Source organism: Mustela erminea, chromosome 11, assembly GCF_009829155.1.
Source record: "Mustela erminea isolate mMusErm1 chromosome 11, mMusErm1.Pri, whole genome shotgun sequence".
NCBI classification, from domain to species: domain Eukaryota; kingdom Metazoa; phylum Chordata; class Mammalia; order Carnivora; family Mustelidae; genus Mustela; species Mustela erminea.
In genome coordinates, this window is record NC_045624.1 from 55564804 (window position 1) to 55585874 (window position 21071).

The 21071-nt window shown below is 35.9% G+C and overlaps 1 protein-coding gene across 11 annotated transcripts in view; it reads right to left on the reverse strand.

Annotated features, from left to right (window-relative positions):
* HDAC9 (histone deacetylase 9) overlaps positions 1-21071 on the reverse strand; it is a 923925-nt gene that overhangs the window by 14955 nt on the left and 887899 nt on the right. For 6 of the 11 annotated variants that reach the window (XM_032304492.1, XM_032304490.1, XM_032304491.1 and 3 more), the window contains 2 exons: positions 8875-9022; positions 8702-8796 (listed from right to left, as the gene is read on the reverse strand). In XM_032304492.1, the coding sequence (XP_032160383.1) occupies positions 8721-8796; positions 8875-9022 (224 nt within the window). In that variant the 3' untranslated portion in view covers positions 8702-8720. Of the gene's footprint in view, positions 1-8696; positions 8797-8874; positions 9023-21071 lie in introns of those variants that run through there. The other 5 variants (XM_032304501.1, XM_032304493.1, XM_032304494.1 and 2 more) reach the window with 4 other exon arrangements.

A 21071-nucleotide genomic window follows, 5' to 3' on the forward strand; every position in this document is an offset into this window, starting at 1 on the left:
CCAAACAGAGGGGAGGGTATTGCCAAGAGGCATGATGTGAACATGAATATGGGTCTTTGGAAAAAATGTTAAAACCACAAGAAGACACCATTACACACCCACTAGAAAGGCTAAAATTTTTAAGACTGATTTTATAAAGTATAGGTGAGGACATAAAGTAACTGGAATAGTCATTCATTGCTGGTGGGAATGAAAGAGGCACAATCATTTTGGAAAGCAGTTTGGAAGTTTCTTACAAAGCAAAACACATGGCTTCCCTGTAGCTTGGTGATTTCGCTCCCAGGTATATATCAAAGAAAACTGAGTGCTTGTGTTCACAAAATAAAAACCTGAACAAAAATTTCACAGAGACTTAGGTTCCTCAAAAAATTAAAAATATAATTACCATATGATCCAGCAATTCCAGTTCTGGGTATATATCCAAAAGAATTGAAAACAGGATCTTGAAGAGATAATTGCACACTCCTATTCATTGAAGCATTATTCGCAGTATCCAAGAGGTGGAGGCAACCTAAATGTCCATTAATAGATGAATGATAAAGAAAATGTGGCATATACCTACAATGGAATATTATTCAGTTCTAAAACGGACGGAATCATGTCATATGCTACAATGGATGAATTTTTACGACATTATGCTAAGTGAGGTAAGCCAGTCACAGAAAGGCAAATACTTCATAATTCTACTAATATGAGGTACCTAAAGCAATAAAATTCTTAGAAACAGGAAGTAGAATAGTGGTTTCCAGAAGCTGGGGGAATGGGGAAAAGAGAAATTGTTGTTCAATAGATACAGAGTTTTAGTTTTGCAAGATGAAAAAGGTCTAGAGAGATGTTGTTCAATAATGGGCATACAGTTAACACTTGGTCTATACACTTAAAAATGGTTCAGATGGCAAACATTATGTTACATACTTTTCACCACAATAATAAAAAATTTTCATAGCAGTTTTATTTATAAAGCCCTAAATGGCGGAGGACCTGAATAGATATTTTTCTAAATAAGACATACAGATGATTGACAGGACATGAAAAGGTGTCTACATCACTAATCACCAGGTAAATGTAAATCAAAACCACAATATGACACTATTTCATATGTGTTTGAACAGCGATTACCAAAAAGACAAGAAATAACAAGTGACAGCAAAGATGAGGAGAAAAGAAAACCCTTGTGCACTGTTGGTGTGTTGTAAACTGGTGCAGCCACTATGAAAAACAGTATGGAGGTTCCTCAAAAAATCAGAAATAGAACTACCATAAGATCCAGCAATTTCACTTCTGGGTATTTATCCAAAGACATGACAACACTAACTCAAAAAGATAAATGCACCCCTATACTCACTGCAGCATGACTTACAATAGCCAAGACATAAAAGCAGCCTAAGCATCTATTAGTGATGAATGGATAAGAAAAATGTGATACAATGGAGTATTATTCACCCATAAAAAAGAAGAAAATTGGGGCACCTTAATGGCATAGCTGGTTAAGGATCTGATTTTTGATTTCAGCTCAGGTCATGATCTCATCTTTCGTAAGACAGATTCTTGGATGGGGCTCCACCCCAAGCATGGAGCCTGCTTAAGATTCTCTTTCTCACCCTCCCTCTGTCCCTCCTCTCCTATGCCCCCATCTCCTCTCTCTCAAAATAAATAAATAAATAAATACATAAATAAATACGTAATAAAAGAAGAAAATCTTGCCATTTGTGAGAACCTGGATGGACCTTGAGGGCATTATGTTAGATGAAATAAGTCAGATGGAGAATGGCAAATGCTATATGATCTCACTTATTTGTGGAATCTAAAACAAACCTCTGAACTTACAGAGAAAAGACTAGTAGTTGCCAGAAGTGAGGGTAGGGGTAAGAGGTAGGTGAAGTGTGTAAAAGTAGTCAAAAGGTACAAACTTCCAGTTACAAAATAAGTAAGTCCTGGAGATGTAATATATAGCACAGTGACTATAGTTAATAATACTGTCATTTTTTGTGCGAGAGTTAAGAGAATACATCTTAAAAGTTCTCCTGACAAGAAAAAAATTTTAACTATGTGTGCTGATGGATGTTAACTAGAGTTATTGTGGTGATTATTTAAAAATATATACATATATCAAATCATTAGTTTTATACCTGAAAGTAATACAATGTTATATGTCAATTATGTCTCAATAAAAATCCCTAGCAAAATTAATAGCCCCAAGGGGAAACAAGCCAAACACTGATCCACAGGTACATGGATAAACAAATTAGTGTGTGTTTATACACGGGGATAATGCACAATAATAAAAATGAACAAACTACTGATGGACAGATCTCAAAAACATTATGCTTAGTGGAGTAAAAGAAGACAGATAAAAAGCTGTATGAACTTCCAATTCCTTTAAATGAAATTTAAAGTTTGGCAGAACCAATCTACAGTGTTAAAATGAAAAAAAAAATTACCTTTGGATAAAACAGCACTGACTAAGAGGCATAAGGAAATTTTCCGGGTAAGGGAAATGTTTTTGATCTTGTTCTGGGTGATGTTCATTTGAGTACGGAATAGGTAAAAAAATCTTTTGGTTTGTGTATACTATTATATGTAAGGTATACCCCAATTTGAAAAAAAGAAGGGAAAAAAGTTCAGTTTTGGAACACAGATCAGAAAACAAAGAGGAAAGATTTCAGATATAATGTACAAAATCAAGGGAAGGGTTTGATCATGGAGGGCTTATGCGTCCTGTTGAGAATGATGGTCTTTATGCTAATGGAAATGGAAAGGCACTGAAGGTTTTCAAGCAAAGGCATGATAGGATTTGCTGTCCAACTGTGTTTTGTTTTGTTTTTAAGAGCTCTCTGATTGCCTGTGTAGAAAATGGATTGGTAAGAAGGCAAAAGTAGATATAGCAACTGGTAAGATAACTATTACTCTAAGAGTTTGGGTAAGCAAAGAAGGTACTTTGGACCTGCTGTCAGCAGAAGTTTACAAAAATAGAAGAATTGCTCAAGCTATCGTCTCTATCTCAGATACTTTTACTCTTGTTTACTAGGTGAAATTCTATATATTTTTCTACCCTGGCTCTGTTGTCCTACTCTGTGAATTGCTCTGCTTTTCTAGGCCCGTGATAGGTCTTCTTATATGCTAAAGCTCAATATAGCAAATTACTTGTCACTTATAGCTGGTTGTTCATGTCTACTCTTGCGGTAGGAAGAATAATAGCTCCCAACAATGTCTATGTTCTAGTCCCTGGAAGTTTTGCATGGCAAAACTGACACTGTAGATGTGATTAAAGTTAAGTGCCTTGAGATGAAGAAATTATGCTAAATCATCCTAGCGGAGCTAATCTAATCACGAGTCTTTAAAAGCAGGGAATCTTTCCCAGTTTGTAAGCCGGCTTGCCCAGCTTTCTTCCTTCAGTCAGAGAGAAACATGGTAAGTGAAGAAAGGTCAGCAGGATATCAAGTTGCTGGCTTTGAAGACAGAGGAAGGGGGTCATGAGCCAAGGAATGCAGGTAGCCTCTAGAAGCTGGAAAAGACAAAGATGCAGATTCTCCCCTAGAGTCTCAAGGAAAGGACTCAAGCCCTGCCAACCTCTTGATTTTAGCCCAGAGAGACCTGTGCCAGCATTCTGATCTTTCTGTCATTTTAAGTCATTAAATTTATAGCAATTTTTAGAGAAACAGAAAACCAGTATATGAACATTTTGAGGACTATGAGGAAGCTTTGTGACCCTGCCTCTCAAAAATTTTTAATCAGAAAGTGTTTAAATAAAGAATGGACTGGATGGGCGCCTGGGTGGCTCAGTGGGTAAAGCCGCTGCCTTCGGCTCAGGTCATGATCTCAGGATCCTGGGATCGAGTCCCGCATCGGGCTCTCTGCTCAGCAGGGACTGCTTCCTCCTCTCTCGCTCTCTGCCTGCCTCTCTGCCTACTTGTGATCTCTCTCTGTCAAATAAATAAATAAAAAATCTTTAAAAAAAAAAAAAAAAAAAAAGAATGGACTGGATATTCTCCTTCCTCATTCTGCAGGTTGGAGGATAATTCTGTAATGTCGGCATCACTGCCAAGATTTTCTCCCTCCCTATATACAATTCCTTTCTCCATTCAGACAGATACTTTGCCCCCCACCATTATGTTTATCATTCAATCCATATTTATTATATGAGTACTATGGATTCTTATAATCTGAAAGTTGATATTGTCAATTAGTACTATAAAACAAAATAAATATAAAACATTTTGAAAACTCTTATAATAAGATATAAAAAGACTGGTTATCTCAGAAAATACAGTAAATCAAGAGACAAGAATTGCTCAGGTAATCATTATAAAATGTTATGTTACCATTTCAACAATAGTTTGTCTTCTGTTTTTGGATTCATTCATTCATTCTTTCATTCATTCATTATTTACTACCTACAGTATATTAGGCATTGTGAAAGTCTTGAGTTAAGCCAGCTAATTGCAGATTAATTAACTCAATCAATTTATTGCTTAGAGATTATTTGTCAATCTCTTGTTATTAATGATTGTTAATGATTTCACCCATGAACAGTTAGATGCCTAGGTACAGCCTCTATATTCTAATATAGATCACTGGATGATGAGCTATGTATTTAAGGAGGAAAAAAAATAAGTGGTGGAAGAATAAAAATGATGAAAAAATAATAAAACCAATCTTTATTGAGTACTTACTATGTATCAGGTGTTGTGTTAAGACATACTATTTTATTTCATCCTCAAAACCTTAGGAAATTCTCCTTTCATTTTTAAAGACAAGGAAAATAAAGCCCATGGAGACAAGTAACTTGCCCATGATTGCACAATTATTAAGTTGAAGATGGGATTTGAACCTCTGCAAGTTGATTCTAGAGTCACACTCTATTCTTCCTTTGTAGTGGGAAGAAGACAAGAGTGAAGGAGTAGAGATGAAGATGAGAAGATGGGAAGCTAAAGTTATCATGCATCTTATTTTACTTATAGTTCTATTAAAATATGTTTCTTTTTCCTTATAAAACACTTATTTAAAGAATTCAGAATGGAACCCTGAATATATAAATGGGCACTGGACTGAATCCCTATCATATTAAGTCAGACTTCATACAGGCCCCATCCCCTGACCACATGGTAGGCACTAAAAACAGAGATAACAAGATGGTCCCAAAAGGAGGAGGAAAAAGAAGAAAAGAAGGGACAGATTATCCTTCCTTTTATCAGGAGCCTCCAAATCTTAGGCCACTTAGCCCACTTTTCAACTGTGACTTTCTTGACACTGGATGAAAATTAAGAATAACGTTTATATTGAAATGTTTGCCTGGTTAGTTAAACAAGTGCTCAAAATAAAATGATCATAGAGAAAAATCAGAAATCTGCATAATTTATACAATATTTAGCTTTTAGAAGCCTTGGAGACACAATGCTAAGAAATGGAAAACAAAGTTGTGTTTCTAGGTATACTAGACATGAATGTGTATTTAATAGTTGTCTATATTTCTATATACATTTTCAGATACAGAAAAATGTGGTTATTAATGTCCTTGGCATACATTATAGGCCATTAAAAGTTAAGGTAGAAGATACCTGGGATTTTCCAGCATATCATTATACTTCTTTAATATTCACAAATAAGACAGTTACTCAAAAAAAAAAAAAACCCAGCTAGACTTGGAATCATATATTTTCTCATGCTTTTGTATTATATAATGATATGAAACCATCTCATTCATGAGAAAAGTTGCCAAAAGTTGAAGACAAAATGACAACCAGACTAGATTGTACTAAGAAAATCTAACATGATTCATTCACACTATAATCAAAGGTCCAACTGACATTTGAAAAGTGTAACTTTTAGTTTTTGTTTTGGTTTAAAAAAAAAAGAGAGAGAGAGAGATAAAGAGACAGGATTTCTAGAGTATATATGTGTTCCCAATAACACAATATTTGATCATCCTGAAGTTCTGATTTTTTTTCCTTGATTTTCAGCAGAGCCTGAACTAGTATTCAAGAATAAACCTAAATACTGCGCTGACCTTTTCAAAGTAGAAGCATTTGAAATAGATATCCAACCAATGTAAACTATAATCTTTTAAAGGTGCGGTCTCCCACTAAACAAGAAAAAACCTAAACCTAAAAAAAAAATGACTTTAGGTCATTTAGAAGTTAAATGCTTCTAAGCACAAATATATATGCTATATGTGATCAGGTCTAATGTTTAAATATTCTTTGAACATATAAATGGACCCCATTTAATTTTTTTGTCTTCTTTTTTCTGATCCACTAATTTTTTCTTTCTTGCTCAAGTCTTTGCCACCTGATAATTGTGTTTTGAGACTGTATTTCAATTAATCATCCCCCAAATGCATCCCCACATATCAGCCTTTTTCAAACAATTTACTCTTCATGGTCCATCAGTAAGTTGTAAAACTGAAATGACTGTTTTCACTGTGTTGTCATCTCCCTCTTGCCACCCCCCCCAAAAAAAATGAACAAAAAATACTTACAATGGTTCTTAGCCAGGAGCATTTTATCCCTTATTCACTAGTGGTAAATGAGTCAGATATGAGTTGGCCAGGAAAAGAGCTGCTTTACCCAAAATCTTAGTACAAAATGAGTCATCTCACTCCAAGCACCAATATATCCTCCAAAATAATTGGCAAGAATTTCCTATAAAAAGAATCTTGCCTTCACTCTTTTCCATCCATTTAGTTTTCTGATTTTTCTAATTTTTAAATTTCCTGTGTACTTACAATATTACATTCATAACAAAGGCCCAAGAACATTTCCACCTCTTTATCTCATTCTGAAAGTCTTTCCTGTATTGAGTAGGGGGACAATTTGAATAGCATGCCTCTGGAAAGAATAAATGTTCTGTGGCTTTCAAGGTTTCTCTCTCTCTGACTCTCTCTGATGAAATTTATGCATGGTTCAATAGACATGCAAAAGTCAATTTTAGAAGAATTTTTCTTTTCCTCTGCTGAAAAAGTGAGTGCAAAGCCGTAGAAAATAATTCAAGCAAAACTATTTTTCTTTCCCTAAGAAAAAATCAATCAAAACAGATATAACGTGTCTAATACTGATAAACAAATATGAATCCAGGCCATAAGCATCAATTCTGTTTCCCTACACATCAGAACATTCACATTCCCATTCTTTGCTACCAGAGGAAGCTTAAAAATCTCTGTGAACCAAAAAAATAGATAGATAAATAAATAAATAATCACTGTGAACTGAAGCTGGGGTTAAGTCCCTGCAGATTATCAGAAGTCAAACACACCTTTTACCTGACGATAAGTAAGCACGCTTATAGAGCCAATTCCTGCCAAAGTGCTGAGATTTTTATATTACTTGGGGTGTATAACAGAATTTATTATTCTTAATTATTCTAAGCAAAATTATTTACAACTCATTTCACTCAGGTTGGAATTTAGTTTCATTTCTTTATATTAAATGAATTCTAAATAATAGATATACTCCTTTTATATTCAGCACTAACAGATGTTAGTTTCCTCAGTTTTATAGCCCTCAGATGACAGACAACTAACTGCATTTGGCTTTGGGAATAATTGCAACACCTTTGGATTATGAACTTGGTTTGGTTCTTAGCTGGGAACGGCAGGGGGTTAGTTCATATTATCAAAGATGTAAAATAAGTTTTCCTTTATGTTCCAGATGCCCACATGAAGATGTCTTCTAATAAAATATTGTACAACTATTTTTTTTCTATAGGTAATCTGGTCTTTAAATGGTTATAGTAAGAAAAAAATACTTGCTTAAAAATGAAATCTCTTATTCAATGCATCTCCTGCTGTTGACCAAAGCAAGATGTTAAATCCATTAAACTCTGAATATCCAGTAAAAGCAAGAAAGCTAAAACTGTTTAAATTGTGCATTCTTGGGAAAATTGCCAACTAAGTACTAGGTAGCAGGATCTGTGTAATTAATGGTGATGTTATTGACAGAGGGAATATGATTTCCTTCTCAGAGCAATTTCGAAGCGCAAGCTGGCAGAACTTCAGTAAAGCCTCACCTGATTCATTTTTAAATTGAGAAAATGTGACTTTGAAGACAGCCAGAGAAAGCACCAATGTTTATATATATGTACATTTGTGATGGCTTTGATTGTAGCAGACTTAAAAAAATTCCTAAACGTAGCATTGTCTGTATGATAGGATGATGAACACCAAAATGCACAAACTGACAAGTATTTCTTAAAGGAGAGCAAGCAAACCCAATCTTAGGTTAATATTATTTTTCTTTTCCTGAATGCTATATTCATATGAAGACTAATTGGAATCAACTTCTTCTTATCAGAAAGTGGAATAAAATCAGACTCAAGAGTCCATACATTCCTTTATACAAACTCCTGTCTCCGTTGGAGGCACCTTCTATCTTTACCCAGTCCTTGGACTGCAAGGGCAGTCGCAGAAAGAGCCTGTATGTATTTAGGTTATCCGACTGACTAGTAATACTTCCAGCTTCCTCTCTCCTTTTTCCACTTTGTTACAGCAGTAATTTCTAAATGATGATAGAAGGAAAAAAATTATCTGGAAAAACAGAGAGAACTAAGGAAAGAAGTAAAGCACACAAGTAGCTCTTTTCCACAATGATTTGCATTTAAATTAGCCAATGAGGAGTGATTTCTCTCACCATGTATCTCATCCACTCTAATTCTCTGTGAACTGCAACCACATGCTCCAGCTCTGTGTTTCCCATGAAGAATGAAACAAATGAATTCTTGGTGGCCTATAGCATTTGCTGTGGAATCTGTGGCTTTGAAGAAGACAAGTGGTGGAAGTGGAGGAGACAGGTGAAGGAAAGCCTGGAGAGAGGTTCACAAATGCTAATGATGAGCCTGGATGTTACTGACCTTAATGACTCCCCCATGTTGGATCCATACCTGCTATCTTCTGAAGCAAAGGGCTGTTCTACATCTACCGTCAGGGAGGCCAGGGCAGAAACAGTCTCGGTCTCCTCCTGCAACTGAGTCCCAGCCAAAGCACAACCCCTTGGCATAGCCACCATCCTTACTGACTTCCAGTACTTGCCTAGGAAAAAAAAATGCATCATACTTTAATAGGAATTTTAAAGCAGTATTAATCAGAATACTTATATAGATCCAACTCAGAGCAGTTGTTAAAACGATCTGTGTTATACACAGCTGTAATTTGGTTTCTTAAATGTTATGATTAAGTCTTTTTCTCAATCTAAGAATGCCAAGTTGTGAAATACTCATCGTCCCGAGCCCGAGTCTCTCCCTCGCTTAGAAGATAATAAAGTGAGGAACAGTCCATGGTCTAATGAACTCACTATCAGACTGACAGTTGTCTCTACAATTAAGTAATAAACAAACTCTGGCCATAGCGTCCTCTGGGAAACCATCAAGAGACTAAGAGGTAGAAGTCTTATGGAGAAATTGAATGAAATAGTCATGTTAAAAATTGCTACTTGAGCTAGTACCTTTTTATAAAAAAAAACTATGAGGTTAGAATATTAAAGAAAAAGAAAAGCCCAAAAATGCCAGCATGAATCGAATGGCAACTTTGCCAGAACAATCAGGTTTGTTAGTCCTGGATGTTCTTTCTTTCTCAACCCCAGGGTGTGTACTAGAACAATAATTGATTTAAAACTTTAATATATGCCCTGGCTGATGTTGGCACCCTTCCATATGTCAGACGGAAGTTTCATTTTTTGAGGCAGGGAAGGGAAGGGGAGTAAGAGGAAAAGAGGAGGTCATTTCATGAGAACATGCCAGTGGAATAAACATGAAAGAGAGAGTCAATGGCTTTCTCATAGCCCGAAGCTATTTTTTTAAGTGTTGAGTAGTTCAAAATCAAAGCAGGAGAATCTTCCTAGGTGGTGACATGACTTACTAGGTTAGAACTATCTCTGTAGACTGACCAGTGAGGTAGGAATTTGACATGGATTGGTAAGGAAGATAACTGGGTTCTGGACCATGCTCTGCCACTGAGCATCCTATCATGTGGGTAAGATTCTCTGGCACTTCATATCTGCTTCTCAAAACAGGGGAATGATCTCAAATCCCTTCCAGCTCTAACTAACATTTTGCATTTGGCCTTTCCTTATCTTACTGCCTTAAAACAGAATGGATGTCATATTAGTGAAGGAGACTCCGTCTCCCCAACTACTTCCCATGCCAACAGAACCTTCTGACAGTTGTCCACTACAACTTTACTTGCTGTAATTACCTATTCTGCCCTAAGTCTGAGAATCATAAAGCTTTCAATTTGGACCAAATGATAGCAATTATAACTGTGAATCAACTGGGAATAAACCCAATTACAACTGTGAATAAACCCACATTTTGAGGTATTGAGGACATAAAGATATTTCCCTCACACCAAGAAATTCATGGTCTAAATGACGAGACTCTGTGGAAAAGGCCCATGTGATCCTCAGAGGAAGTAAGTAGAACATATACTTATGATGATGGGAAAGTGAGAGAAGAGCTGGCAGAAAAAAATAGTACTTAACCAAGTATTTGAAAGACCATCAGAAGTTAGTCAACCTGACACAGAGGGAGGTGATGGTGGTGAGATATTCCTAGCATAGGAAATAGTGCACATAAATGTGCACAGACTTGAGTCTCAGGTCTCTGTGGGCTTCTTTTTTGGGGAGCAGGGGGAGATGTGGGTACAAAGTCCACTGCTAGGAACTACTGGAATGTTTGAAAGTCTTGAGTGCGATGAGGGAGACTGTTGCAGCAAATATGTGCTAATTAACACACAATCTTGAATAACATGCGAATGATCTTGGACTTCAACTTGTAGGTATAAAGAGGGCAATTTTAAGCAGAAGAGGCTGGGAATCAGGTTTAAATTTTTAAAAGATCCCTCTGGACAGATTATGGACAATGAACTGGAAGGTAATGAGAGTGATGGCAGGCTCATAAAACTGGAGACAAGTGCTCACTGAAGAGGAGGAGTAAGGAGTCCATTGAAGATGGAGGCCTGAACTAAAAGTCCAGATTTCCAGATTGGAGACTATACACTGGACCCAAAGAAATCACTTGGATCACTCTGGGGCACAATTCCCACATTTGTAACATGATAGTGAAGGGCTTGATATAATGAAAGTGTTCTCCCTGCTGTAATTCTCAGTGATTGTGATTTTTCTGATCTCATGTTATCTTACTCTTGGATGTTAGAATGAATTTGTTTTGGAAGAAAATCTTACTTTTCTGTGAGTCCATAAACCTGTGAGGAGGTCAGTAAACACTTGCTTTTAGATAATATGGCACATCTAGAATAACCATGGGCTTTAATTTTTAAGCATTGTACTTTTTCCTCAAGTAGAGAATTCTTGGCCATAGACAAAACAAACATCTTTACTCCCTAAACACAATTAAGACAGAAGGTATGAATCATTAATAATGATCTTCAGCAGAATGACTGACAATGGTCCTTTAACATTTAGCCTTTATATATGTGAGTAGTAAGAAAGATTTTAAATAGCTAAGACCTTTTTGAATAAAATTTAATGTGTATAAAATATCCTGCTAAGTTAAGATTAACTGTTGGAAGTTTGGTTTTTATCCAAATGTATGAGGTTTCTGACTCAGAAATAACCCAAAACTTTGAATTCAATATGGCCTCTGGTGAAGCCTATAAAAACAAAGGAAATATTCTACATTAATAATGCATTCATAGACTACTATCTCTACTTGTAAAGGAGAATAATTAAAATGAAGTGGGTATAGCATAGACTGTGCAATATGCAGCCAATTCAAACTCCAAATTTATGGGTTATATTTTCACAAGATGAGTAGTTTTTTTTTTTTTTTCTTTCAGAAACATATGTGCTAGAAAATCCTATCTGTTGGCATGAGAATAATATGCTTATTAGCACACAAGAGAAATGAACCAAGGTTTACTGCTCGAGTATTTAGGAGCTGCTATTTATAGAGTAAGATATTAGAAACCAGCAACCACTGGGTTGGTTGCTCTCCTAAAGTAATAAAACTGTCAAAAGAGACTGGTTTTCCATTAAAACTGGTCATGCACACTCCTTTGGTCATATCCTCTATCCTTATTTGTTTTGCCCACTAAATCTCCCCACTTTTCAGCACTTTCTTTTTTCTTTTCACTTTCTTCCTCCCTCCCTCCCTTCCCTTCCCCATCCCTCCTTTTCTTTCTCTTTCTTTCCTTCCTTCCCTCCCCTTCCTTCCTCTTCCTTCTTTCCTTCCTTCCTTCTTTTCTTTTCTTCCTTCCTTCCTCCTCTCCTGCCCTACCCAGCCCTTTCTTTGCTTTTCTTCCTTCCTTCTCCTTCCTCCCTCCCTTCCCTCCCGCCTTCCTCTTCTCCCACCCTCCCTCCCTTCCTCTCTTCCTTCCTTCCTTCCTTCCTCTCTGACTACTTAGCCTACACTATTCTGCATTTTTGTTTTACCTGATAAAGGCAAAGGAAAGAATGAATCTAAAATAAAGGTAAAAACTAGGTAATGGATGCAGATGGTCAAGAATTAGAGGGCAGGCCAAAGATGGAGTTACTGGGTCAGGGGAGCCAGGAGAGGACCTCTTGCAGGTACTGAATAATCAGACTTCAGCATAAACCACATTGTTCTTGGTAATGAAAAATTTAGAAAAAAAAAAAAAGAGTATTTGCTGATGCACAAAGGTCTGTGTTAAAAATAACCCAACTGTCCAAAGTTTTACCAACCAAAGCCTCTGACACTGCAAAAGCCTCCTCATTCCAGAAACCTCACCCTTCCCCTCACCATTCTGGGGGCTAAGAGTCACTTCTCAGATTTGTTCTTATGATTTGAATAAAATGTCTTTTGTTATTACACACCATGTTCTCATAGGACAAGAAACTGGTAGTAAACCTTTTCCAAGCCCCAACAACTTCAGAGATTATTATCACCTGGGACAAACAAAACACCTCACTTCATGGATTCTCCAGAGTTCAGAGCCTCCTAATAGTTTTTTAAGATAGGTTTTTAAAGCTAAGTGGAGAAACTTACTGCGTTCCAAAGCATTGTATATATGAAAAATAATGATGTTCTGAAAGTTGGTATATCAAGAGTGATCAGGTAGTTTTCATCCAAGTTGGGGTAATTTTAAGCTTAAAATGGGGCTAAAAATAAAAATTATATGTCACTGAAATGCTTATTTATTGGTCAACAAATTGTTTTCATCAGTAGATCTATAAAATATAAAATACTCCTATTCAAAAGTTATTTTCACAACTAAAATTCATTCTAAAAAACCAAAAATTGTATAATTCATGTGTGCCACAGCATGATAACTACTTCATACTGATTATCTAAACATTAGAAAATAACATAAGCAGAATTATGATTGCTGATAAATAATCATGTTAGTAAATTTTGTGGCCATATTTCTTACTGACAGAATATCATTATATTTTATGAAGAATGTTTCAATGTGGTCTAAGTATTTTAGATGTTTTCATAAAATTGCCTGCACTTCAAAGCGGAGTTTAACAGTTAATTATTTTTGAAATTGTGGCATCTTTAATTACTCTTCTTAAGAGACGATAGTGTTTTTGGTTGACAAATACTGTCTTTAGAGGTGTAGTACTATGTGGTAATTTCTGCTAACGTGGAACATTTTCACTTCCAATTTTTAAAATACTGAAATGAGTGACTATTTCACAACAAAATATTTTCATGACTAATGTCTTTTTCCTCCTTTTCTTTTTATTTTTTTTTTTAAGATTTTATTTCTTTATTTGACAGAGAGAGAGAGATCACAAGTAGACAGTAGGCAGAGAAAGGGGAGAAGCAGGCTCCCTGCTGAGCAGAGAGCCCGATGTGGGGCTCGATCCCAGGATCCTGAGATCATGATCCGAGCCAAAGGCAGAGGCTCAACCCACTAAGCCACCCAGGCACATAGGTATCTTTCTTTGGCAAACATTTTATGTAAACCAAGCTTATCAAGAAAGTTGTCCTTATTTTTGATTCTACAAAATTTTGCTTACTAAATTTAGATGCTACAAAATCATATGACTTTTCAGTTTCATTTTATTCCAGAACAGAACATAAATTTATGTCACTAAGAACAGGAATTTTATCAATGATTCTGTCAAGAAATAGACACCTTTGAAAGCCCAATTACAGATTTTCAAAATCAAATCCTATGGTTTGCATGTTTATCCTCAACTTGTTCATTTATTCCTTTGCTTTTGTAGGGATTAATTTAAATGCTTTTCTTTAAATTGATCAGAAATACTGTTTCTGTAACTGATATTCTTTTTTTTTTTTTTTTTTTAGATTTTATTTATTTACTTGACAGAGAGAGAGATCACAAGTAGGCAGAGAGGAAGGCAGAGAGAGTGGGGGAAGCAGGCTCCCCACTGAGCAGAGAGCCCGATGCAGGGCTCAATCCCAGGACCCTGAGATCATAACCTGAGCTGAAGGCAGAGGCTTAACGCGCTGAGCCACCCAGGCACCCTGCAACTGATATTCTTTAAAAGTTTCAATCTAGTATTTTTCCTTCATTTCATAACTATTTTTTTTATCAGCTTCACTGAGTATAGTTTGCAGTCAATAAAATTTACCAATTCTAAGGGCAGGTTATGATGCATATTTGACAAATGTGTGCAGTGATACATATAACGACTACCACAATCAAAATACAGAATATTTTCCTCAACCCTTAAACCTCCTTTTGGCCCTTTTGAGTCAAGTTCTTACCCTCCTTCTTGGCCCCTGACAATCACTGAAATTCTGCCACTGTACATTTGTCTTTTCTAGAATTTCATATAAATAGAACCATATACTCTGCAATCCCTAATATCTGGCTTCTTTAACTTAATGTAATACTTCTGAGATTTAAAAGATTCTTATCTTTTTCTTATCATCTCTATTTTTGTTTCTTTGTATGTAATATGATTTTTCTTTTTTCTGGATTCTTTTAAGATTTCATTATAATGCACCTCAATGTGATTTTATTCATGTTTATTCTGCCTGAGATTGATTGAGCTTCTTGGATCTGTGGATTTGCAGTTTTCATCAAATTACAAAACCTTTTCCCACTATTTCTTTCTTTATTTTCCCCCACTATTTTAAAAAATATTTCCCCAACTGCTGCCTTTTCTGGGACTCGAATTATAGATGTTATCCAACTGATGCTGTCCAATATACCACTGATATACTATTTTTCAGTATTTTTCTCTCTATTCTTCACTTCAATAGTTTCTATTACTTCCTCAACTTCATTTTTTGTTTGATGTTTATTTTGTTTTGTTTTTGTCTTTTGTAGTATATACTCTGCCATTAACCCTTCCAGGGTACAAAATTTTTAAAATTTCCAATACTGTTATTTTTGATCTCTAAAACTTCCATTTGAGTGTTTTTTAGGTTATTCATTTCTCTCCACATTATGCTTGAACTTTCCTCTTCATGTTAGGAATAACTACCATTCTTGTCTGCTAATTCTATCATGCCTTGAGTTTCTGAGTTAGTTTCTGTTTAATTAATTTGTCTTATATTTCTAGGCCATATTTTCTTACTTCATTGTATATCCGGTAATTTTCATTTGGATGCCTGACATTGTTATTCTGAACATATCTGGTTATTGAATTTTGTTGTGTTCTTCGAAGATGGTGGACTTTATTTCAGCATGTAGTTAAATTACTTGTAATTAGTGTGATCCCTTTGAGGCTTGCTGGTACTCTTTGTTAGACTGGCTCCAGAGCAGGTTTTAGGGTAAGGCTAATTTAGCCCTAAAACTAAGAGAAAACCATTTTGATATTTCTGCATGTTGCCTTATGTATTACAAAGTCTCTCCAGTCTGGCTATTAGGAATGCAAACTATTCCCAATCCTGTGTAAACTGGTTGAATTATTTAACCTATTGGTTTTCTCAGCCTTTGGGAGTTTCACCTCATGCACGTAAAATAAAACAAATGTTTAAAGAAACTTTTGTACACATACACAGAGTTCTTTCAGGGTGCAGAACTTCAGCTCAAATATTCTTCTCATATGATATGATACTATATGTGGAAAACTCAAAAGACTCCACTCCAAAACTGCTAGAACTTATACGGGAATTCAGTAAAATGTCAGGATATAAAATCAATGCACAGAAATCAGTTGCATTTCTCTACACCAACAACAAGACAGAAGAAAGAGAAATTAAGGAGTCAATCCCATTTACAATTGCACCCAAAACTATAAGATACCTAGGAATAAACCTAACCAAAGAGGCTAAGAATCTATACTCAGAAAACTATAAAGTACTCATGAAAGAAATTGAAGAAGACACAAAGAAATGGAAAAATGTTCCATGCTCCTGGATTGGAAGAACAAATATTGTGAAGATGTCTATGCTACCTAAAGCAATCTACACATTTAATGCAATTTGTATCAAAATACCATCCTTTTGTTTTCAAAGAAATGGAACAAATAATCCCAAAACTTATATGGAACCAGAAAAGACCTTGAATAGCCAAAGGAATATTGAAAAAGAAAGCCAAAGTTGGTGGCATCACGATTCCGGACTTCAAGCTCTATTACAAAGCTATCATCATCAAGACAGCATGGTACTGGCACAAAAACAGACACATAGATCAATGGAACAGAATAGAGAGCCCAGAAATAGACCCTCAACTCTATGGTCAACTAATCTTTGACAAAGCAGGAAAGAATGTCCAATGGAAAAAAGACAGCCTCTTCAATAAATGGTGTTGGGAAGATTGGATGGTCACATGCAGGAAAATGAAACTGGACCATTTCCTTACACCGCACACAAAAATAGACTCAAAATGGATGAAGGACCTCAATGTGAGAAAGGAATCCATCACAATCCTTGAGGAGAACACAGGCAGCAACCTCTTTGACCTCAGCCGCAGCAAAGTCTTCCTAGGAATATCGCCAAAGGCAAGGGAAGCAAGGGCAAAAATGAACTACTGGGACTTCATCAAGATCAAAAGGTTTTGCACAACAAAGGAAACAGTTAACAAAACCAAAAGACAACTGACAGAATGGGAGAAGATATTTGCAAATGACATATCAGATAAAGGGCTAGTGTCCAAAATCTATAAAGAACTTAGCAAACTCAACACCCAAAGAACAAATAATCCAATCAAGAAATGGGCAGAGGACATGAACAGACATTTCTGCAAAGAAGACATCCAGATGGCCAACAGACACTTGAAAAAGTGCTCCATATCACTCGGCATCAGGGAAATACAAATCAAAACCACAATGAGATATCACCTCACACCAGTCAGAATGGCTAAAATTAACAAGTCAGGAAATAACAGATGCTGGGAGGATGCGGAGAAAGGGGAACCCTCCTACACTGTTGGTGGGAATGCAAGCTGGTGCAACTACTCTGGAAAACAGCATGGAGGTTCCTCAAAATGTTGAAAATAGAACTACTCTATGACCCAGCAATTGCACTACTGGGTATTTACTCTAAAGATACAAACGGTAGTGATCTGAAGGGGCACGTGCACCCAAATGTTTATAGCAGCAGTGTCTACAATAGCCAAACTATGGAAAGAACCTAGATGTCCATCAACAGATGAATGGATAAAGAAGAAGTGGTATATCTACACATTGGAATACTATGCAGCCAACAAAAGAAATGAAATCTTGCCATTTGCAATGACGCGGATGGAGCTAGAGGGTATCATGCTTAGCGAAATAAGTGAGTCAGAGAAAGACAACTATCATATGATCTCCCTGATATGAGGAAGTGGAGATGCAACATGGGGGATTAAGGGGGTAGGAGAAGAATGAATGAAACAAATAAGTGACTCTTATTCTCACAAAACAAACTGAGGGTTGCTGGGGGAGAGGGGGTTTGGGAGAGGGGGGTGGGGTTATGGACATTGGGGAGGGTATGTGCTATGGTGAGTGCTGTGAAGTGTGTAAGCCTGTAGATTCACAGACTTGCACACCTGGGGATAAAAATACATTATACATTTATAAAAAATAAAAAACATAAAAAAAAGAGAAAAAAACAAAAAAATGTAGATGCGTGGTTATTTTATCTAAATAAAAAGTCATGTTTCATAAAGTGATACTTAATTGCTGAGTTGCTTCCTGAAAGCAAAGGGAATACAGAATAGGTAATAGAAGAAGGTAGTTATAAATGCCAACTATGGCCACATGATGAGTTACAGTAACAAGGAATATAACTGGTAGGAGTATTTCCTCATTATTATTATTAATATATTTGTATGCAAATATCTTTATTTCCCTCCATCCCATTTTCCCTTATCATGTAACATAAGATGTATCAGCTTTATATCATAGTATTTCAGTATTGTTAACTTTACATCATAGTATTTAAGATATGGGATATTGAGAAGAGCAAACATTCAAAACTGTAGCTATTCTTCTGGTAAAGTGCTTAGTGTGTTTTCAGTTGTAGTCTGGAAAGTTGTATCATGTTAGACAGAACTATGATTTTGTTATTGTCTATAGACGGAGACGAAGTACGGTTTAAGGAGATGTGTTATGGTGCCAAGTTGACAAGAGGTGGACCTGTGATGGTTAATTTTTATTGTCAATTTGACCAGTTAAACACTTGTTTTAACTATTTGGTTAAACTTCGTTTGGCTAAACATTATTCCGAGTATGTCTGTAAGTAACATCCATGTTGCTAAGTTAACATCCGTGTTTCTGGATGAGCCTAGCACTTGAGTAAAGGCTTAGTAAAGCAAATTGCTCTCCGGAGTGTGCGTGGGGCTCATTCAGTAAGTTGAAGCCCTCAATAAGGGAGAATTCTCTCTCTCTGACAGTCTTCAAGCTGGGACATCAATCTTCTTTTGTCTTTGGCCTCAGAGTAGAAGTTAAATCACCGGTTTTCCTAGTTCTCAGGTCTTTATACTTGGACTGGAACTATGCCATCTACTTTTCTGGGTCTCCAGCTTGCCAAATGCAGCTTTTGGAATTCTCAGCCTCAATTACAACTTCATGAACTACTGCCTTAAATATGTATTTATTTGTATTTATATTTGCTATAGTTATTGTTAGTTATATAAAGCATATCTCTCTGGAGGATCCAGACTAATACAGACATGAAAAAACCCAGGTGAACTTAGAACATTTTGTGATGCCAGAAACTAAGAAAGTGCTCACAAGAAGACAAAACCATTTCAAAAGGACACAGGAGCCACCCTGAAAGAGCTCCAAGTGACCAGAGCTAAAATAGCTTGAGTAACAAAATTAATAATGTGAAGAAAAAAGGACAGCTTCTCATTACAGATAATTCCCAAATAATAACTTCTAAGGAGTAAGGAAAATAAAAAATCAGCATTGGAATACCAGAGTAATAATTTTTGCAGGTAAGATCCACAAATGGCTGCTAAAATGATTGGACAAAAGGTTGAAAAGAAACAGGATATTTTCATAATTGCAAACTATCTTTCCAACATATTTATTAATTCCAAAGGGAAACATGATAACATCACATTACAGAGCTCTTTAATCAAGTGATCAAGGTTACCCTCACCAATAATAGGACATACTGACATTATGTTCCATGGATCCAAAGCACTAGGCAACTGTTTAACTGCTGTGGTAATCTTGTCCCAAACGCACATCCTCACTTTACTCATGAGGAAACATCAGAGAATATCAAGCTGAAAGATGTTCATCTAAGTGACCAATACTCTTCACAGTGTCAAGCTCAAAAAAGGCATGGAAAGACTGAGGATCTGAAAGACGTGAGAAGGCTGAGACACAGCAACTGAATGTAATGGGTCATAGACTGAATCCTAGAATAGAATAAGGAAAATAGTGAAAAAACTGGTGGACTCCAAAGAGAGTCCACAGTTTAGTTAATAAAATTGTATTACTGTTAATGCTGCATTATATATATATATATATGTATATATATAATATTTTGTATTTACATGTATATATATGAATATATATTATATATTCTGTAATTCTAGTTTCTATAACTGTGCTATAGTTATAAAAGATTCAGGGAAGTTGGGTAAAGGTCATATGAGAACTCTGTATTATACTTGCAACTTTTCTCTAAATCTAAAATCATTTCAAAATAAAAAGTTTAATAAAATCACATTTTAAAATCTGGCAGCAGAAAGGCCACTGATGACCATAGTGAGAATGCAACCAGACTAGAAAGGTTCTGACAGGAATTGGAGCTAAGAAGATGGGGATGATTAGACAGAATCAATTTTCAAGACTTTGCTCCTAAAGGGTTGAAGAGAAATGGGTGGTAAGCTGAAGGAGTGAGGTAGCTGGAGTTTCCTTTGTGTTTTTGTTTTGTTTTGTTTTGTTTTAAGATAAGGGGTATTTTAGGATGCTTAAATGTTGATGGAAACAAACAGTTCAAAAATGGCAGTTTGGGAGCTACAGTTTAAGGTTTGTTGCTTAGATTAAGGGGGCGGGTAAGGGTAAGGTGGATAGAGGTTTGAGGACAGAGAAATGTGAAAGTAGTTTGAGAGATAGAGCAAGCTGACTTGAGAAACATAGCAGGATTATAATGGGTCCATTTGAGTTTGATGATCATAAATTTACAGGAGGCCAAACTGCTATAATTCAGGACAATCATAAGCAGACATGTTTATTTAGGTCCAGTGTTGGAAGAAGTTTTCTGTAGAATATATCAAGGGTTTAGATTTTATTAGGTTGGTAAAGTAGAAAGGTAAGATTTTTAAGGCAGATTGAAAGGTAGAAGGGCAACTGAATTTAAGTGTTATTGTTTTCAAGATGGATGTAAAAGTGAAGAAAAGAAAGGAAACTGAATTAAAAGAAATGAGAAATGAAATGAAATGAATTGAAGAGTCTTAGGTGTGTGGGTTGACAATTCTATGGCATATGGGTCTGATGTATCCCTCTCTGGCAGAGATATGCCTGCCAGTACTGGCTAGGGATTTTTTTTTTCCCCTTAAGGTCTGCTAAGACAGTAACAGATGGTCATCTGCTCTCCAGGCTCCTACTATTTCCTTTTTCATTCTTTATTCCTATGAGTGTATGTCTGAAAAACAGAACAAAAACTCTCTTTTTTATTATCTTAGTGCAGTTCCATGGAGGAGTGAAAGTATATGAGTATTTTTAATCCATTATCATTACTTAAAAATAGTGCCCTTTCTCCATTTTAATGCCAAAAATAAGGCTTATTATTTTCTT